At 53.5% G+C, this 17,935-nt stretch overlaps 7 protein-coding genes across 7 annotated transcripts; 4 read left to right on the top strand and 3 right to left on the bottom strand.

Annotated features, from left to right (window-relative positions):
• Positions 1–4,027: 4,027 nt before the first annotated feature.
• On the top strand, positions 4,028–6,049 carry GCG54_00009611 (Phototropin-2; the record flags this gene model as incomplete). Its single annotated transcript, XM_045409551.1, has 1 exon — positions 4,028–6,049. One exon carries the CDS (start codon positions 4,028–4,030, stop codon positions 6,047–6,049), a length of 2,022 nt encoding a protein of 673 aa, XP_045257495.1.
• A 604-nt stretch (positions 6,050–6,653) lies between these two features.
• On the bottom strand, positions 6,654–8,141 carry GCG54_00009612 (Carnosine N-methyltransferase; the record flags this gene model as incomplete). The annotated part of the gene is made up of 4 exons (XM_045409552.1): positions 6,654–6,688; positions 6,748–6,903; positions 7,003–7,350; positions 7,424–8,141. The coding sequence occupies 4 exons, from the start codon at positions 8,139–8,141 to the stop codon at positions 6,654–6,656; spliced, it is 1,257 nt and encodes a 418-aa protein (XP_045257496.1).
• A 317-nt stretch (positions 8,142–8,458) lies between these two features.
• On the top strand, positions 8,459–9,632 carry GCG54_00009613 (Tyrosinase ustQ; the record flags this gene model as incomplete). Its single annotated transcript, XM_045409553.1, has 3 exons — positions 8,459–8,759; positions 8,820–9,358; positions 9,429–9,632. The coding sequence occupies 3 exons, from the start codon at positions 8,459–8,461 to the stop codon at positions 9,630–9,632; spliced, it is 1,044 nt and encodes a 347-aa protein (XP_045257497.1).
• Positions 9,633–9,859: 227 nt separating this feature from the next.
• On the bottom strand, positions 9,860–10,545 carry GCG54_00009614 (Oxidase ustYa; the record flags this gene model as incomplete). The annotated part of the gene is made up of 2 exons (XM_045409554.1): positions 9,860–10,347; positions 10,407–10,545. 2 exons carry the CDS (start codon positions 10,543–10,545, stop codon positions 9,860–9,862), a joined length of 627 nt encoding a protein of 208 aa, XP_045257498.1.
• A 1,997-nt stretch (positions 10,546–12,542) lies between these two features.
• Positions 12,543–13,127, top strand: GCG54_00009615 (uncharacterized protein; the record flags this gene model as incomplete). Its single annotated transcript, XM_045409555.1, has 1 exon — positions 12,543–13,127. One exon carries the CDS (start codon positions 12,543–12,545, stop codon positions 13,125–13,127), a length of 585 nt encoding a protein of 194 aa, XP_045257499.1.
• A 493-nt stretch (positions 13,128–13,620) lies between these two features.
• GCG54_00009616 (uncharacterized protein) lies at positions 13,621–14,273 on the bottom strand (the record flags this gene model as incomplete). The annotated part of the gene is made up of 3 exons (XM_045409556.1): positions 13,621–13,728; positions 13,780–14,057; positions 14,111–14,273. 3 exons carry the CDS (start codon positions 14,271–14,273, stop codon positions 13,621–13,623), a joined length of 549 nt encoding a protein of 182 aa, XP_045257500.1.
• Positions 14,274–14,905: 632 nt separating this feature from the next.
• GCG54_00009617 (uncharacterized protein) lies at positions 14,906–17,015 on the top strand (the record flags this gene model as incomplete). Its single annotated transcript, XM_045409557.1, has 4 exons — positions 14,906–15,385; positions 15,445–15,863; positions 16,032–16,318; positions 16,381–17,015. 4 exons carry the CDS (start codon positions 14,906–14,908, stop codon positions 17,013–17,015), a joined length of 1,821 nt encoding a protein of 606 aa, XP_045257501.1.
• Between the last annotated feature and the right edge of the window lie 920 nt (positions 17,016–17,935).

Raw genomic sequence — 17,935 nt, forward strand, 5'->3', positions numbered from 1 at the left:
TGGCTCGGACTCTGTGATTGCAAAGGGCATTCGATACCATTCGGAGGCCTGGGAGGTGGTAGATTGAGGCCAATTGAGATGGCAAGTGAGGCGATGGCGAGGGCGGGTGAGGATGCGGAAGGAAGGAGGACGTCTCGTAGGTTGTCGGCCAAGGGTCGGGAAGTTTAGGTTCCGTTCCGGAGGGCAGTCGCGGTTTCCAAGCGGCGGCTGGCGACAATACACAGGAGCCCAGGCCACTATTATGGGCAGGATACAGCGCGGCTCCGCCTGACTTTAGCGGTCACACAGCTCACAGATTATGTAAGGCGGCGTCACGGGAGCTTGGACCTCCTCAGTATTGGATCTGCATTCCATATGAGACGGCCTGTTTTTCCTGTGCTATTGACTACTTTTCCTGTAACCATACTCTACCTTACTAAAGTCATTTCTATCATTATCGCTTTTGTTATCGTCGTCGTTAAAGTCGTCGTTATTGTCGTCATTATCGTCGTCGTCGTCGTCACTATCATCGTCTCCGACAGAAGTAGTTCAGTACACAGGAGCCGCGCAGACACAGGAAAATTAGGCGGTCTCTTGCATCAAGTTCTATAATGAGGTCCTGAGGAATGGCGAACCTTTCAGGATGCATAAGGGACGAGCGTTTCTGCACTACTACATCATTCTTCATCATTTTGCAGACGGCGCAGGTTGACGATGAGAGAATGTCCGGATCGCCATTGGCGCTAGGCGGAGGATTTCCCAGCGGAGGTTTATTCTTGAGATTAATCGAAGATGCTATCAACACAGAAGAGTTATGTGTTGCGAATAAAATCTTACATGCTTGCCCGATCAAAATTAACCCAGCTGATATCTATTCTCACCGTATGTTTATTTGATTTCGTAAGAAGAACTATGGATCTCCAGACCGGATCAAGCCTGTGGTTAGCGGCGGCTGATATAGTTGAAGCTGTCAAGTCCGGTAGTTGCGTCTGAAGGTCAATGACACTGTTATGAATGGTCTCGTGAGGTGTGTTGAGGCGAACGTGCTTTTGTGAGGCCCGCGCTGATGGCATGGCGGCAGACCGATGGCTTGTTCCCGGTCCTCAATGATGGAGAGCTTTTATTAGGTCCTGGGGCTGAATGAGCACTATGTGATCTGAGCTCATGTCCGGGAGCAGAATTGAGTAGAAACTGGTGGTTCGCAGTCTCTACCTAGGTTTCTTGAGTGAAAATGGTTGCCATGTTTTCGCTCCACAAGGAAACTCCGTGGAACCAACTAATGAGTGACCCATGAATGACGCGCCAATATGTATTTAGTGACCACTGTGAGTCCATAGTGATCAAAAATGCATGCTTCTACGATCATTGATCGAATACATTGATGTCATGGGCTCCGTTCTCCATCTAGAGCGTGGCGGATGCAACATCCAGGCATAGCCATGTCTTGCATACAAGATGCCCAGCCCTAGATCTCTCCCCCGAGGATGGGACTACTAGTCAGGACTCAGGAGCACGCAGTCTCGCACAATATCCACTGATTGACGCAGGGGTTCCCCACAATCTCACCGGTGCCAGGCGGTGGATGATGGGCGCTTTCAAGCCCTGTCTGTAGTGACTGATGTTCAGCCATTGCCCATTCAAAGGATTAAACTTTGTAACAGAATTGCTTTTTGTGCATTCCTGAAAAGTGTCATTTGGTGTCTAGACGTAAACAGACAAGGCATCAACGGCTTAACGGCGGGCGTTGCACAGAGGTGTGGACGTGGTGTCTACCGGTGAGGCTTGACGGATGAGAAAGAAAGACTGTTTGAGGCGTTGGCACGAAGGTCCAGCCCTCCGCCCTACGAGGACAGTGTGGCTTGCCATGTGTGGCGATACTTCTGGACTGTGCCTCGCTCTCCCCAATTTTCTCTTCTCCTCACCACCGAGCCCGACACCACTACCACCACCACCCCAACAATCACTCCGATGGCCATTTGACTGCACAGTGGAAAAATGCACCGAAAAAAAAAAAGACATCTAGCGCGGTTACACAGACCGTCGCCTCTTTCGTCCGAACCTGGCATCCCGTCTTCCTGCAGCTGCGATCCCTGCAAGCACCGTCTGATCGTATCTCCCGCCCGGACCAGACGAATGATCCTCATCTTCCATTCTTTCCCAAAATCGCTGTCTTCGTCAACATCGCCAGCATGGACCTCTCGCCAGACTCCCATCAGAGAAGGCCGGACTGTTTGTCGATCGCTTCACACCTGAAAACGGCCCCAAAATGAGCGAGGCAGTCAGCCGGGAGGACCAAGACCTGATACACCCCAGGCCCAAAAGCCAAACGCACAGCCGTCCTTAGCTCTTCTACTCTTTTTGGCGCGTCGTCTACGTCTACGTCTTCGTCTCCGTCTCCCGTCCCCCCATCCTGGAGCTCCTCCTTCGAGACGACCACTGTTCTGTTCTAGCCGCGACGGTCACCGGGCCACACCACCACCAATCACCCGCACCACCACGAACTACCAAGGCCATCTCGGAGTCACCTCGCAACCAAATGGAGCCGTCTCGCGGGTACCGTTGTCTCCCGGCCGAGAATGACGCCGCCCCCAACAACCAGACTATCCCGTGATGGGTTCCAGCCGTTCGTCTCCAAGAAGCGACATGTCCCATTGCATCTGCGACATGTCGATGGCAGCCGAAACATTCATTATGATGAAACGCCGGCACGGGATCCCGCCCTATTCCCATCCGCCTGGCCAATTCATTGTCCCCCGTCCGCGTGTCCGTACGGTCCTCGGGACGGATACTGTCAGGGACAATCCCAACACCGCCTGCATGGCCTGCCTTGCTTTCAGCATGCACGCCTCGTCGCCTGTTGACCGCCGCTTTTTGCGCGTCGCCATATTCGCACCTACTAAAGCTGCTGTGCCAATGTGCCCACCGGCTGCAGCATGCGACATTCCACCGCCGCCATCGCCGCCACAGGCCAGAGCGTCGCAACGGCGTCAAACCCCTTCATATCAAGCCTACGACAGGGACAGGCGTCCCAACCAGGCGGTCTGGGTGTGTCGACCACGCTCGAAATAGGGCCCCGTGCTGCTCCATCGTCACGCAACGGCGGGAGATCGCCTACCATGTGGCCCAAAATTTCCTGGTCAACCCTGCTCGTCTCGGTCGTCCTCGCTGATCTCCGTCATCCCCGCCACACTTCAGATGGCATGGTTGCCAATCCCTCTGTTTATCTTAGCGCCAACACAAAGCACTCGTCCCAAAAAGAGGCCCGGGATACCGACTTCTCGACGCCGCCACCATCAGCTCGACGAACCAACCGTGACGCACGGCCTATTGCTTTTTTTACCACACGCAGCTGGCAATAGCAACACCCCTGGTGCCGGAGCCTGGAACGACAGACCGATGCTTAGTTTGGCCCTTGAATCGACAAGGCCCGCAATGCGTCCCCGTTCCTACCTGCACCTGCCCTGCCGACATGCCATTGATCGACGCTTCTTGTGCCTTATACCGGCATACTGCGAGCGTTCATGCATCTCCCGAGATCAACGTTCGATGTGGGAAATACCCAGGGCCGCTGAGCGGACGCCGTCTGTCGTGCCCGTTTGTTCCTGGGCGAGCTACGGCGTACAGCGTGCCCGACTTTCCCCCGCAAGTTCGTGGCGTCGCCCTAAGACATCCTACTTGCCATGGCGTTTGACAAGCCTGCCACAACACCAAAGAGAAGTCTGCCTGTGCGAGTCAGGATCTGCCCACTGCTGCCTCTTCTATAAGCATCTGGGACCGCCGTCTTTTCCATCTCCAGAGGAACAACCCCTCTTGCTCCGTGGTGGCATGTGGTATCGGCGTCCGTCACTCTGTTTCTTTACCCAAGGTATGATGCAACGGTAGCCTTTGTCCAACGTCTGATTTTGATCTACTTGGAAACCAATCTTCTTTAATCTCTTCTTCTTTTCTTCTTTTCTTTTCCTTCTTTCGGCCCAGCCTGCCAGACGGCTATTACAATCACTACACACTCATTTGCAGACGCTCATTACTATCAAATTACAGCAACAACATGTCTTCTATGTCAAGGAGATCGCCGGTGACGCCACCGTACGACAATGATTACAACCACAGCCCAAAGGGCCTGATGGACCCAAACATGAAGATTACCCCGCCGTCGTCTTCGTGTTTACCAGTTCCTACCATGACTTTCTCACCGCCCGCAACCCCCCGCAGTGTCCGACCGAGCAAGATGTCCCTCCGTTTGAGAAGCAACTCCGGCTTGACGTTACATACAAACGAAGACGCTTTCCGCCGTTATACCGACTACAACCCCGATGGCTCCCCGAGATCACCAACGTTCGGCCCCGGTACGTGGACAAGCCTCGACAGTATCTCCACGAGTTTGCGCCGGAGCTTCGGACCGCCCGTGATGGAAGCGGAGCCGACCGAGACGCTGCCCATCCCTGACTTCTTGGGCCGCGAAGTTTTCCAGATGATTCTCGGCAATGTGCAGACGTCACAACGATTTTTCCACTTCGCCTCGAGCCGCGGGAGCGGTCCCGATATCGAGTTCCTCCTTCGAGTCCAGGAGTATTCCCGCTGCTTGGCGCAGTTTGGAAAGCAAGCTTCATCAATGCCGACGCCCGCCAACCTGCCATCCACCGTCAGCAAGTCACTCAACGCAGACATGAAGCAACTGACTGGATGCGTGTTGCCCGGCCTCGACTCCCTCTTCGGAGAATCCAAGCGATGTGTAGAACAGAGGGTTGCGCGCTCCATTTTCCCTGCCTATGTCAAGCACCAGCTGGCTCTCTGCACCTCAGCTTCGTTGTCGGGCACCCGTGGTCCCAGTTATCCTGGCCTTGGCGAGTCTTTCTGTCTCACCGATGCTTTGAATCCCGAGAATCCCATCGTCGCCGCATCGGACGCTTTTGTTTCGCTCACCGGCTTTTCCAAGATTGAGGCTCTGCCACGAAACTGCAGATTCCTCCAAGGTGGCCTTACCGACCAGGACACCATTAAAAGAATTCGCGAGGCTGTCGTGCAAGAGGAGGAATCGCTAGAACTAATTCTCAACTATCGCCGCGACGGATCCCCTTTCTGGAACTTGCTCTTCACCTGCCCACTCACAGATTCTTCCGGAAAGGTCCGCTACTACCTCGGAGGACAGGTTGACGTTTCAGACCATGTCACCGGGTACAAGGACCTCGTTCGGGTTCTTAACTTTGGTCCGGCGCTGGACGAAACACCGAAAGACGACAACTCGGGTCGGGAATCTCGAAGCAGCCGGAGGATGAGCCGAACTAGCAGCCGTGACCGCAAGACGGAACGTCGGACAAGCCTCCGCAACAGGGATAGTCTCCACAACAAAGGACCCAAGAAAAGCCTCTTTCAACCATTCCGGAAGCATGCCACGCACAACAACGGCGGCAACAACAATCAGGAAAACGCGTCACCGTCTCAGGGAGTGGGGCTCGGACTTGAGCAACTTCTTACCGTTGGCTCAGAAGAACGCCTCTCTCTTGGCTCTCAGGTCGAAACCGTTTACGAGGCGTACAGCCGCTTCATTGTTCTTCAAAACACGGAGGGTCCGTCTGGATTCCCGCCACGCTCGTCGTCATTACCAGCTGATCCGAGCAAGCGGAAAGCGCCTCAACTGAGCGTCGCTTACTGCTCTGCCGCGGCACTCGATGTCCTCGGTCTGGGGCCTGTTGCTGACAGCATCACGCACCGGGACATTTTCACAGTGCTGTCCGAGCTGGCTGACTCGCCGTCCGTCACAAAGAGTTTCAAGAACACTGTGCGCGAGCGCGTGATCCGGGACGGCAAGGCCGCCACGTTGGACGTTATGCTGGGAGGCGGGTACCTCGCCCGCAAGGGCAGTCTCATTGGTCTCGGTGGGGGTAGGTCCTCGAAGGACGACTCCGATGGAAGTTCGAAGAAGCCCGGGAGGCCCGTCAGCAGGTCTGGGTTTGCAAGTCTCGTCGGCGAGGCTGGAAAGATGGAGAAGCTCACTACCTACTGGACTCCATTGAAAAGCGTTGAGGAGAAGGTTGAATGGATTGTACTCATCATCACGCCCATGAAATAAGGCGCACACACCCTATTTTATATGTAATATTAATGTATATAACGCAACGGAAATATGGAGGGATCAAGTAGGATGCGAGACAAAGGTTTAGATAGATACCACCGAAACACCTCGGCCCCGGCGACGGTCAAATGTATCAATATGACAATCGCAAACACGTTTTCGAATGATCGTCTACATTTATACATGCGTGAATGTCCTGTCTCCTTTCTTCATCTTATGTATCATAGCAGTTCTTCACGCACAACGCGACCAAACATTAGAAGGCCATCATGCGACCGCAGCTTAGGGAGTTACGGAGTCTTCGGCTGTGACCCAACGACTGACTTTGGGAAGACCACGGAATCTATGTGGTATCCCCTCCGGCAAGGTGTACTACCCACCATAACTGGGCCAGCCTCGGTTATCATCAAATTCCAGTGTTGTCATTGCCGTCCAAGTTGTTCAATGTCAGCTTCCAGAGCCACGGATGCGTCCGAGGAAACAAGAAGATATTTTGTGATATTCCCTGATGGCTTGAGCAAATTAGACAAACAGACCAATAAGATGTGGCTCTTGGGTAGGTAGCTGTGAAGGCGCAGGGTGCAATAACCCCTCGTCCCTTTTACACCCTCTTGGTCGCCGTCCAGAATTGCGTTACTGCTCATCCCATCAGCAAAGGTCCTCGTTCCTCGCACAAGAAAATGGTAGGGACTGACCATATGTGAACTTGAGCAACGTGTCCGGCTGATCAGCATACAGGCTGTCGACGCTCTTTCGCGATGTATGATCTACGTCGAAGCCAAGCAGATCTGCTAGCTGGAGGACTTCCTCCGCGGAGAGCTGGAGAGCGGTGTGGGTGCCCCATTTCAGCGCTGTGTACACAAGGTTAGCTTGAGTTCTGGCGGTGACGCCGGTGACAAGAGAGGTATTGGATTCTTATGTTCCAAGAACGGAGGAGATAGTGAACGTACGTCCTAGGTTGACCCAAACCCCGCCAGGCTTCAGCAGCCGATGAATGTTGCTCAGGAAGTCGATCACGTTGTTGGAGATGTCGATGAAGAACAGCGTGACGACGGCGTCGAATTGGCCGTCCTCGGGGAACATGTCTAAGAAGTCGCCTTCGACGAGCTTGACGGTCTTGTTTGGCCAGTGGTCCGGTACCGTCACGGCGGAGTAGCGCGAGGAGGGGTTGGCCTGATGAGTCCATTTGGTCACGAAGGGGTGCAAAGTGTACTGGTGGAGGGAGGTCGTGTGGTTCGTGAGGAGGTGGTAGGCGAGGATGGACCCGTAGTCTAGCTCGTTGGCTGTGACGTTGTATCCTGCGCTGAGTGTGAGAAACTTGAGGTTGCGCGCCTTTTGAATGCAGCCGTTGCTAAAAGATTGGAGACGCACCTAAATCAGCAATGTCGCTCGCCAGCCTGCCCATGCCGCTTCCAGGCACAAGTACATTTTTCCCGTTCCCATGCTCGCCAAAGTGTTCCTGAAGCCCAGCCAGAACAGGCGGGAAGACCGCCAGTCTCTCCTTGACGCCCTGTGGGCTCCAGTCTCGCGAGAGATGTCCAAAAGCCAGGTCTACAAGACCGAACTCGGCGTCTTCATCGTCCCCCAGTGCCTGGGGTCCGGTGTGGTAATGCGCCCTCGCGATCTGAGCGATCTGTTCCGTGAACCGGGCGTTGGCATCGATCCCCTGCCTGGCCTTCTCGAAGTGTGTGGGATAGCCGAGCTTGTTGCTGATGGCCTTCTGCGCGGATGTCTGCTTAGAGTACCGTGTGTGCTTGCGGTGTAGCGCGCGCTCGGCGAGGAGGGGGTATTGCTCGAAGGAGGTGATGGCGTGGGCCAGTCCATTGGGAAGGGAGGATTGTCTATGTTGCTTCCCGCTTTTGGACCCTGCGGGCTCGCCGGAAGATTCAACGGTTTGGTTGGTTGGCGCGGGAGTGGCAGCAATGGGTGAAGTGAGCGAGATGTGAAGAGCTTCGGCGCGCGAGGATAGGGAGGAGAGGACAACAGCGACGTCAGATAGGGAAGAAGAACCACGGATGGCGAGGTAGAGAGGGAAGACGATGAAGAGGGAGAGCGCGAGGAAGCGGGAGGGATAGATCGAGGTATGCATGGTCGCGCCTTTGGCTCCCATGTTGATATGAGTGGAAGGCCAGTTATTCCTTAGGAGGGAGTAGGAAAGTTTTGATGAGAAAAGATAATACAGAGACCTCCTGGGAAATGTGAGATGGAGCAGCAAAATTGTGCCGCAATGGCTGCTCTGCTGACTGAGACAAGGATGATCGCATCCATCAATAATGGTGACCAATCCTGTGCATGCTGACTACATGGGATATTCTCTATATCCCCATCTATTAGTACTGCAACCAGTATGACCTAGCGAGCTCTCCTCCGAGTCTACTCTTACAGCCCAAACCACATACCATAGCCATGGGTCGTTCGATTTTGTTTCTTTGCCTACTCGCCGTTCTCACAGCCTTTCCCAGCCGTGGACAAGCACAGCGGTGCAGCAAGCTACTTACACGCAAAGAATGGCGAACGTTGACGCATGGCGAGAAAGCCGGCTGGGTGGGAGCTGTCAAATGTTTAGCAGGTATACGACACGAACGGCTGTCCTTTTCGCCAGATCAGACGGTCCTCGAGGGGAAGAAGAGTTTGTACGACGACTTCTCTTACTCCCACGCAGCAGTTGAGCACAGCGCACATAGAAATGCCTACTTCCTGCCATGGCGTGAGCCCCCGCCCCCAAGCACGCACCAGACTTGGTAATTGCCTACTTATGCGAGAACAGACCGGTGGTTTACCTACCTCTTCGACTCGTCTCTCCGCCGTACTTGCGGGTATACTGGCCCAACGCCGTACTGGGACTGGTCGCGCGATCACGCAGACTTGTTCAGCTCGCCCGTTTTTGAGGACTCTACTGAGTACGGGCTAGGCGGAACGGGTGACTGCGACTCCTCGGAGGCCGACTGTGCCGTCAGAACGGGCGCCTTTTCTCACTTGGAGCTTGCCTGGCCGGTCCCGCACCGACTGCGGAGGAATCTCACCCTCATCACCGGCTGGTTCGAACACGAGCTACCTCAAAACCGCACCCTGGGCCCGGAATTCGTGCGCAACTCGACCGAGCAGACCACTGGCGACTTTTTCAAGTTCCAGCACGCAATGGCCCTGATGCACAACCACATACACAACTTCGTCGGCGGCGACCTGGCGGGAGACTGCCCGAAGGCCCTGCCGGAGGAGGATTGCCGGGACTTGGCGGTCAGCTTCACGCCCAATGACCCGCTCTTCTGGCTGCATCATGCTCAGCTGGACCGGTTGTGGAACAAGGTACGCGTTGATCCCCTTGTGCCTCGCTGTTACAGTAGTGTGCTGACATGGGATAATGGGTCTTGTACAGTGGCAGCGCCACCACCCATCCAACTTCGCCGCCTTCTCCGGGATACCCCTAAACCCGAAGAATATGAGCGACCCACGCTATGATCTGGAAGCGCATGCAGATCATCTGATGCCCTTTGACGTTCAGAGTGTACCCGTGGCGCCGAGCCGGGTGTTTGACACGGAGTCTTGGCCATTGTGTTATCAGTATTCGGACGAGGAGTGAGAGGGGCCATTGGATCAATACGTCAAACGTCTTGTAGTTCAGTTTAAGGCATTCAATTTAAACCCATATTGAATTCAAATGAAAATATGCGTGTGGTTCTGTCCATGCTTTCTTGCAGAACTGAGAGAATGGAAATAATAAGCAAAATCAACACGTTGATATTTGTTCAATTGTTTGAATACTTGATCAATCTGTTAGTAGTCTGGCCTTGATAGAAGACAGAATCTCTATAAACTAGACTCTTTGATCCTCTCATACATCTCGGGTGTCCATTTGTCATGCTCGCTCTCCATCCAATCGTGTACCTGTCTCCAGTCCCGGCAGGTATGCACAGTTCCTCCGCCCGTAGCAACTTTATCGCCATTAGGCAGTTTCTTGCTAGTACCGCCTGCCTCTAGAGTCGTGTCGGCGGCGCAAAGAATACCCTGACGCAGGTAATGAAAGCAGTGCCATGTATGATCTGATCCGTCGTCCCCGTTGACGATAACCGCGCGGATGTGATTTAGGCAGTGCATCTGATGCCACATCGACACGCCAAAGGCGTAGTGCTCGTCCCCCAGGAATACGAAGCCTTTGCCGGGAGGGCGAATCGCGTTCCATTCGGCTGTGGCCGCGATGCCGTCCATCCCGTAGTGGTCGGGGTCGTCGTGGAAGTCGGCTTGAATGGTGCGAACCTTGATAGGGAGCTCACGAGGCCGGTCGCCTTCGAGGTATGCTGATTTTGAGTCAGTAATGGTGGTGAAGAGAGGGCTTATGATATGAGATGTGGCGTACTGTATGCTCGCGATCCGCGCGTCAAGATGCGGAGGGAGAAGAGCAGAGCCCCTAGGTTCAGGACAAGGCATACGCTCAGCGCTGTGAGCAGGCCGAGGGAGGGGCCTCGCAATTGAGAGGTAAGGGATTTGAGGAACATTTTGGTGTCTTGGTAGGGTTGTGCGTCTAGGTTGGCATAGAGAGAGCGCGACTCTTTTCAGCGTCAGGAGCGGTCGACTTCAGCTTAACACAAGTATGGCCGCATGTATCCGCTGTACGTTGAGTGAGAAGGTAGGGATTGGTTTCCGAGGATCGAGGCAGTTGGAAGCCCGGTTGTAAGGCTGCTGCATTCAACCCCTCATTCAAATGATCTCGTCAATGATGAGGAAGGCACGAGTCAGCAGAGACGATTCACGAACCACCGAGACCGTTTCCACAAAGGCTATCCCGTTCGTAACGAACGCAGATAATGCTACATAAGCAAATACCGGGATTACTCTCCAAGTTGTCACTTACCGTACTTTACTCCGGGCGTGTTGCCTGTGAAGTTGCCGGTGTAGATGACAATTGATCATGTCAGAGGAGCATCGCCCGGCTAGATAGATGGGACAAAGGTCCCAAATCCTTCTGACAGATCGTAAACAGAGCTTACCATCTGTACGCTCCGGTGCAGCTAGTGGAGATCTCAGGCAGCTCGTCATAGTGGTACTTGATCACGCCAAGTACCTCACCATAGCTATCGCGTGAACCTGCAATTGACTTTCTGGTGAGAATGGAGTTATTATAGCCTATCATTTACTCCTGGAAACGTTGTATCGCCCGCTCACCGTTAAGACCAAAGTGGCAAGTCGTACACATTTTCGAGCTGAATGTCTACTAAAGCTCTGCTGACATTGGTTCACGTCACTCCCGTTATTCAGCACGTGGTTGGTGAGACTACTAGGCGGTTAAGTGATTCCCCAAGCGCCTGCTGCGCAACGCCATTGCCAAGCCACTTCCTGTGAAGTACGCCCTCGTGCAAATTGATACCTTAGTAGGCAGCGACATACGAAGATCCCTTTTGGACTCTGTAAAGGCCCATGCATCCGACCTTCCGAAAACATCTCAAACTATCTGCGGGGACTTGATGTTACCATGACTGCAGGTTTAGCGCGATTCAACGCTTTCTTCCGATCGCCATCCTCCAATCGGCAGGCGACTACACCCGTGCCGCTACGGCACGGATCTACGCACCTGCTTCCGACATGGGGTCTACGGGCTGTTGCCTGCCAAGGCCGACGAAAGATGGAGACTAGACATCTTGGTCAAGGTTTTGGGAAGCTTAATGAGACCAAGGCGAACCAAGACAACGTGGTCTGGATGGCAGTGACTTGGCACGCAATCGACAAGCATTGTCATGCAAGAATCCTTCGTGGCATTGGGGCCGAGCCTATGAGAGTTACCAACCCAACACAGGGCAAGGGAAATGGGGGTGGGGGGTGACAGTTACCGAAAGCCAGTCAGAATCTAGACCATAAGCCGCCATGCCCGCGGATATACCCGCAAACTACCCCTCTCGTGTCTGTAAATCAGCCGCCTACTTCGCGGTCGCAAGTGACGAAAGACGTTAGACTACCACTTTTGCGGCACTTTGTCAAGAGAACGGCGGCTTGTACGATACTACCATTGGCAAAGGACGATGAGCACCAGCTCGTAAGACTCCACCTGTTTCAGTGAGGAGGGAACTCAGGTGCATTGTCATAGTCGAATCGGCGACAGGGAACGGAATATGCGGCCGGGAGGAGTTACGAGATCAGCATCCGAATTTGATGATGGTCAACCAAGCGAGTAAAGACTCGCACGGGAAGGATATCCATCAAGCTGTGGCGTCGCAGCGATTCTAGTCACCTGCTGGCCAAGAAATGGCGTGTGTGAGTATTTTTCGACGGTATGCAGCTCGGTGTGTACGCCAGGGAATCCTTCAAAGTCTTGTTGAAGGCCTTGATGGTCGTTGTGCGTACCTACTTATTCTCCGAGTCTTCGTCCCCTTTGGAACGAGAAACACATAAATTACCTCGGACACAACGAGAATTAACAATTACGGATCAACGAAACATCTCTATCTTCAAATCACCCGTGAAAAGCATCTATCTACTCGCTTACCGCAAGACTCCAAACATGAAGTTCGCTGTCACCCTGCTCAGCCTCGCCAGCCTCGGCCTCAACATTCTCCCTATTCAGGCTGCAGCGGTTCCGGCTACTGATCTGGTTCGCCGACATACCTATGGTGTGGATGCCGACGAGGTCGCCGTCGAAAAGCGTCACAGGTATGCCCTTGATGACGACGAGACAGCCCTCGAGAAGCGTCACAGATATGCTCTTGACGACGACGAAACCGCTCTCGAGAAGCGGCACAAGTACGCCTTGGATGACGATGAGACCGCCCTCGAGAAACGTCACAGGTACGCTCTGGACGATGATGAGTCTGCCCTCGAGAAGCGTCACAGATACGCCTTGGACGATGATGAGTCTGCCCTCGAGAAGCGTCACAGATACGCCCTTGATGACGACGAGTCTGCCCTCGAGAAACGTCACAGGTACGCTCTGGACGATGATGAGTCTGCCCTCGAGAAGCGTCACAGATACGCCTTGGATGACGATGAGGCGGCCCTTGAGAAGCGTCACAGATACGCCTTGGATGACGACGAGACCGCCCTCGAGAAGCGCCACAGGTACGCTGTAGACGACGACGAGTCTGTATAAATCCAGGGACATTAATGGCAAGATGAGGGGGATTGGAGGTCTCCTTCTGGGGCAATTTCTGTACGGTGCAGGTTTAGCTAGCTGACGAGAAGGGGAGATGTAGCACGGTGCAACTGCACTTTTGCGAACTTCCAGTGATCGTAGTTTGGTGCTTGAGCTAGGTGTTGCGACGATTTTCATCACACTCGTTACAGAAGTATGTCGCATTCAAACAAGAGTACATCAAGTGTTTTCTCGATTATCTTTTCTGTGCGTGTTTATATCATTCCGTGTGTTTGTGGAAGCTGGATTCTATGTTCCTCTTCAGAGCATAGCACGGCTTTAAAATGAGCCATTGCTCCTTAAGGCAGATTGGGGCGCAAAGCTGCATTTTTGGGAACAACGTGTCTATGATCATTAGAGGTAGATATGTATTTACGTCTGCTACGCCTAAGAGACACCGTTGTTTCTACCACTATAAGCCGCACCTTAGTCTGACACATCCGTCCTGTATCTACAAAAACTCATCCGGCATTGGGATCAGGGTTTCGTTGCCGGCAGCACACATAGCCGGATGCTCTTCTGGGAGGGCCTCTATGTCGGCCATCTTGACATCAGAGCACTGTCTTCGCATTAGTATGAGCCTCGCTACTTGAACGTCGGGGCAACAAACATAGTATTCCACGTTCCCAGTTTCCGGATCCCTCGCCTCGAAGTACATGACACCCATCTCGCCAATCTTGGTCTGAAACGGTATCGTTACGTTCACGCACAGCTGTCCCGAAGGCTGGATGGGCACATCTTGTAGGATGATGTGAGTAAAGTCGTTTCTCTCCCTTGGGACTCTGCTCCGAGAATACAGCGCCGTCACAAGGTCCCCAGGGTGACCAGAGAAGGAGAGAAAGGTGCGGGAGCGGTGGGCATATCTTTGGGGGTTGTGTACGATGTCTCCTTCTCTGTTTCAGTTTGCGCTGCTGCTAAACGGGAAGCGGAAGTCACCTTACGACAGAAAGGATTGTACTGATCTATCTCCGGCCGGGTCCAGATTTTTTGACCGCGGGACAGCCATGGGAACTGGACATGAAAGCCAGCATGTGCGGCGGATGTGGGGTTGATACCGATGCCGAGGGCAAGCATAAACGTGATTGCGGTGCGGAGGGAAGGCATGGTTGACTGAAAGAATTCGAGTGCAGCACGATGCTGATGTGACGATGCATCTCTCCTCCACGGCGGAGAGAGAACCTAAACTGAAGTACCTCAGGCTCAGACAACCCGATTCGCTTCACTATTGAGGCCTTCACTACCCGCTAGGAGGAGCTGTCAAATACGTACAGGATTGCCAGAGATATCATGCTTACCATGCATGCAGATCCATAATGTGATGTCGATGCAAAGCGATGTGTCTTGTCGCCGAGCTAGATGTTTGCGCAGGCGGAGTGAATGCAGAAGTTCCTGAAACCCTGGAATATTTAGGCAGCCATGCGTACCATGGCCGGGCGTGATGCAGGTCCACAATGTTGCAATTTCTGGATGCTGCTCTCCGAGCTGACTGTGCCGCATGCATGTTCAGTACTTCGGTGAAGATCAGATCTTACGAGATATGAGTTACCCAGTACTTACCGTTGCAGGGTAAGCACCATGAGCGCCACCGCCTACTCCAACCTCGCCTTCGACCACCGCGTGCCGTCTCACTCCTCGCGCTCGCCCTCCCTCTTTCACGTCAATCACCCTCTCTCTCTATTCTTGCTCCTCTCTCCCTTCTTGCTCGCGTTGCTCTGCTCTTTGCCCCACCCCTCACCATGTTCTCCGCCAAAGGAAAGTCCAACTCTTCCCGGTATGCGGCGCTCGCGCTGCATGACGATGGCGAGAGCTCCAGCGTCACTCTCGAGAAGCGTTCCTCCTCCGAGGAGGACGAAGACGATGACCATTCTGCGCCCTTGCTGGAACCTTCAGAAACCCTCCCTGAGCTCGCGCCATCAAAGCCCTCGCAGCTGCCTAGGCTCATCTTCTACTTCTCCTTTGCAGTAGCGCTTTTATCAGCTGCGAATGTTGCCCTTCTTCCCGCTACACTGTCAAAATACCAAGCCTACCCCTTCTCCGACTCTGAACTCGAGGCACTCCCTTATGGTGACGCAAGGCTGGGGCTGGACAGGGTGACGAAGATGCTTCCACCTCCCAAGGTCTATCACCACGCCTGGCCGGATAGAATTGCACGCGTGAGCCGGAAGCTCAAGAATGCTGTGTGGGGTGATGGGGTTCAGGTCTATATTACTGTCGAGGTCCGCATTTCGTGTTTGGTCAACGCCCTCTTCCCCTCCAATAGCTAACAGAAGGCAAGGACTCGACAATCATGCGCTTCCCCGTACCCTCCGCTGGCATCAACGCCTGCGCAATCTCTTGGAAGCCGCCTCCTGAGGACTCTGCGCGTGTGAAAGACCTCACAACCAAAGGCGACATAACGGAAGTTGAAGTCTGGCAGGTTATTGCGCCCTCGGCTACCTTGGCCCCCGTCGCTTCCAGCATGGACGAGTTCGACTACGACACATTGTCGTACTCGACTCTTCCCGTTCGTGGCGAGCTACTTGGCGTGCTGGACCTTACAGCCCAACCCAATAGCACGACAGTGGAGTTTGCCTGTCCCAGCGAGGCCGAGAGTCTGGTGGTGGAGATGAGATGCCAGCGCGTGGCATGTCATATAAGCTTCAAGCAAATTGATATGTTGCCAAGCTTTGGATTCGAGTTGGTAAGACGACGGAAGTGAATGACTGCGGTAATATGACATTGGTGTACAAAGGCGGGGTAGCAGGGCAACGCTTATGTATGTCGTGCTGCGGCACGGATCGGGTGTTCCTTCATGTAAGCACCCACGAGGCAACCCCCCAATTCTGTCACTATAAGATGGTCAGCATCCATACCTTTCCCAAGTTTCCTCAATTCAACCGTTTCACGATCAAAATCCATCGCGTTCAATATGTCTACCCAACTCGACGCCGCCTCCATCGCCCGTGTATCCCTACACGATGCCAAATACTTCAACATCCAGCACTCCCAGACCGTTCACCGCCTGGCACTCCTGCAGCACTGGAACATTCCTGCCGGCTCCAGGGTGCTGGAACTAGGATGCGGCCAGGGTGACTGCACGACTGTTATTGCCTCTGCCGTGGGCGAGGAAGGGGCTGTGGTTGCGGTCGACCCGGCAGAGCTGGATTACGGTCGGTCCTTCGTTTAGCTTGCTCTTCTGCCTCATCATTCAGATGACTGATGTGTCCTACAGGCGCTCCATACACTCTGGGCCAAGCACAGGATCACATCTCTCAAGGGCCGCTAGGTAGCCGGATTACCTGGGTCCAGCAACCGCCCTTGGACTACCTCTCCTCCCTCTCTTCCACCAGTGAAAACAAGACTTTTGACGCGACAGTACTCGCCCACTGCCTGTGGTATTTCGCTTCCCCCTCAGTGATTGTCACTACCTTTCGCGCCCTGAAGCAGCACAGCAAGCGTCTGCTCCTTGCGGAATGGTCATTAGTTGCGACGGACACCTCTGCGCAGCCTCATGTGTTAGCTGCCCTCACCCAGGCGGCGTTGGAGTGTCGCAAAAAGGATAGCGAGTCCAACGTCCGCACGGTGCTGGGGCCCAAGAGGCTGACCGAGCTGGCGCTGACTGCCGGATGGCAGTTGGAGACCGAGGCCCTGGTGCAATGTGGCGAAGGCCTCTTGGACGGGCAGTGGGAAGTCGGTGCTTGCCTTAGTTCCGATTTCGAGAGGGAGGTGGAGGAGCATGTGAGCGATGAGAGGGAGCGGGCTGTGGTTCTTGCATCGCGGGATGCGTGCGAGGCGAGTTTGAAGGGTGTACAAGGAGGTCTGAAAGGTGTTAGGTCTATGGATGTCTGGGTTGCTGGTTTCGTCTAACCGGCTAAAGTGAACTGTGAACGTGAACTAGCTTTGGAAACTACTTATGAGGCTAAGAGGCCTCGCAACATGTCCAGGCCAAGGACTGGAAGGCAACAAGTCTAGAATATGGAACAGTAGTATTTGTGTGCTCTTATCGGAGTATATGGGAAATGTGAAAGTTGTTTTGTACGCTATAGACTGCCCTGAGTTTAGAGGACCACAAAGGCTTAGCTACACAGTGCATAGACCAATTATCGACAACTGAAAGGGCTTACGTTGAATGATGATGAAATTCCAGCCACCTCCAAAATAGACAGTAATTGCCTTCTGTTAACACCCAAGCTACTGCTATCTACAATGTAGAGTGTTGTGATTGAGAAGCCCCATTTTCTATGAGATTGGGAGGTTTAGCTGGCGAAAGCAAGTTTACATACGAGGTAGGATATCTCAAGTGTCAGCTTTCGAGCTTGGAGATGACACGATATATCCCTCTTTTGCTGAGGCATCTAGACTCTTTATCTGTCGGTACCTCATTATCACTTTACTCCTCGATATCTGTGTTTATGTCAGGGAATCGTTAATAACTACTGCATGGCATTATCAGCACGTGTATCATTAACACGCGAAATACTGTTATATAGGTACTCATCGATGCATGAATCGTCCTGTGGAAGTATTCAGCGGCTGGAGAATTGAGTGACAACAAATTGCTCGTTGTCATAACTTACAATCGAAGTCATCTTGTTTTTGTGAGCCGCAAAGGGTTGACGCGTGGTCTGCAACTCCGAACGAGCCTCGGCCCAAAGAGCTGTTACATTCAAGGTGCTGAAAGCGAAGGATTCAAGCTTGTGACCGATGTCAAATGGTCTCGACTTGACTTTTTTGCATGCAACCTCCCTACTTGAATATATTTCGCTCGCTTCACATGAAAGACAAGA

The sequence above is a fragment of the Colletotrichum gloeosporioides genome, assembly GCF_011800055.1.
Source record: "Colletotrichum gloeosporioides strain Lc1 chromosome Unknown consensus_97, whole genome shotgun sequence".
Taxonomy (NCBI): Eukaryota; Fungi; Ascomycota; class Sordariomycetes; order Glomerellales; family Glomerellaceae; genus Colletotrichum; species Colletotrichum gloeosporioides.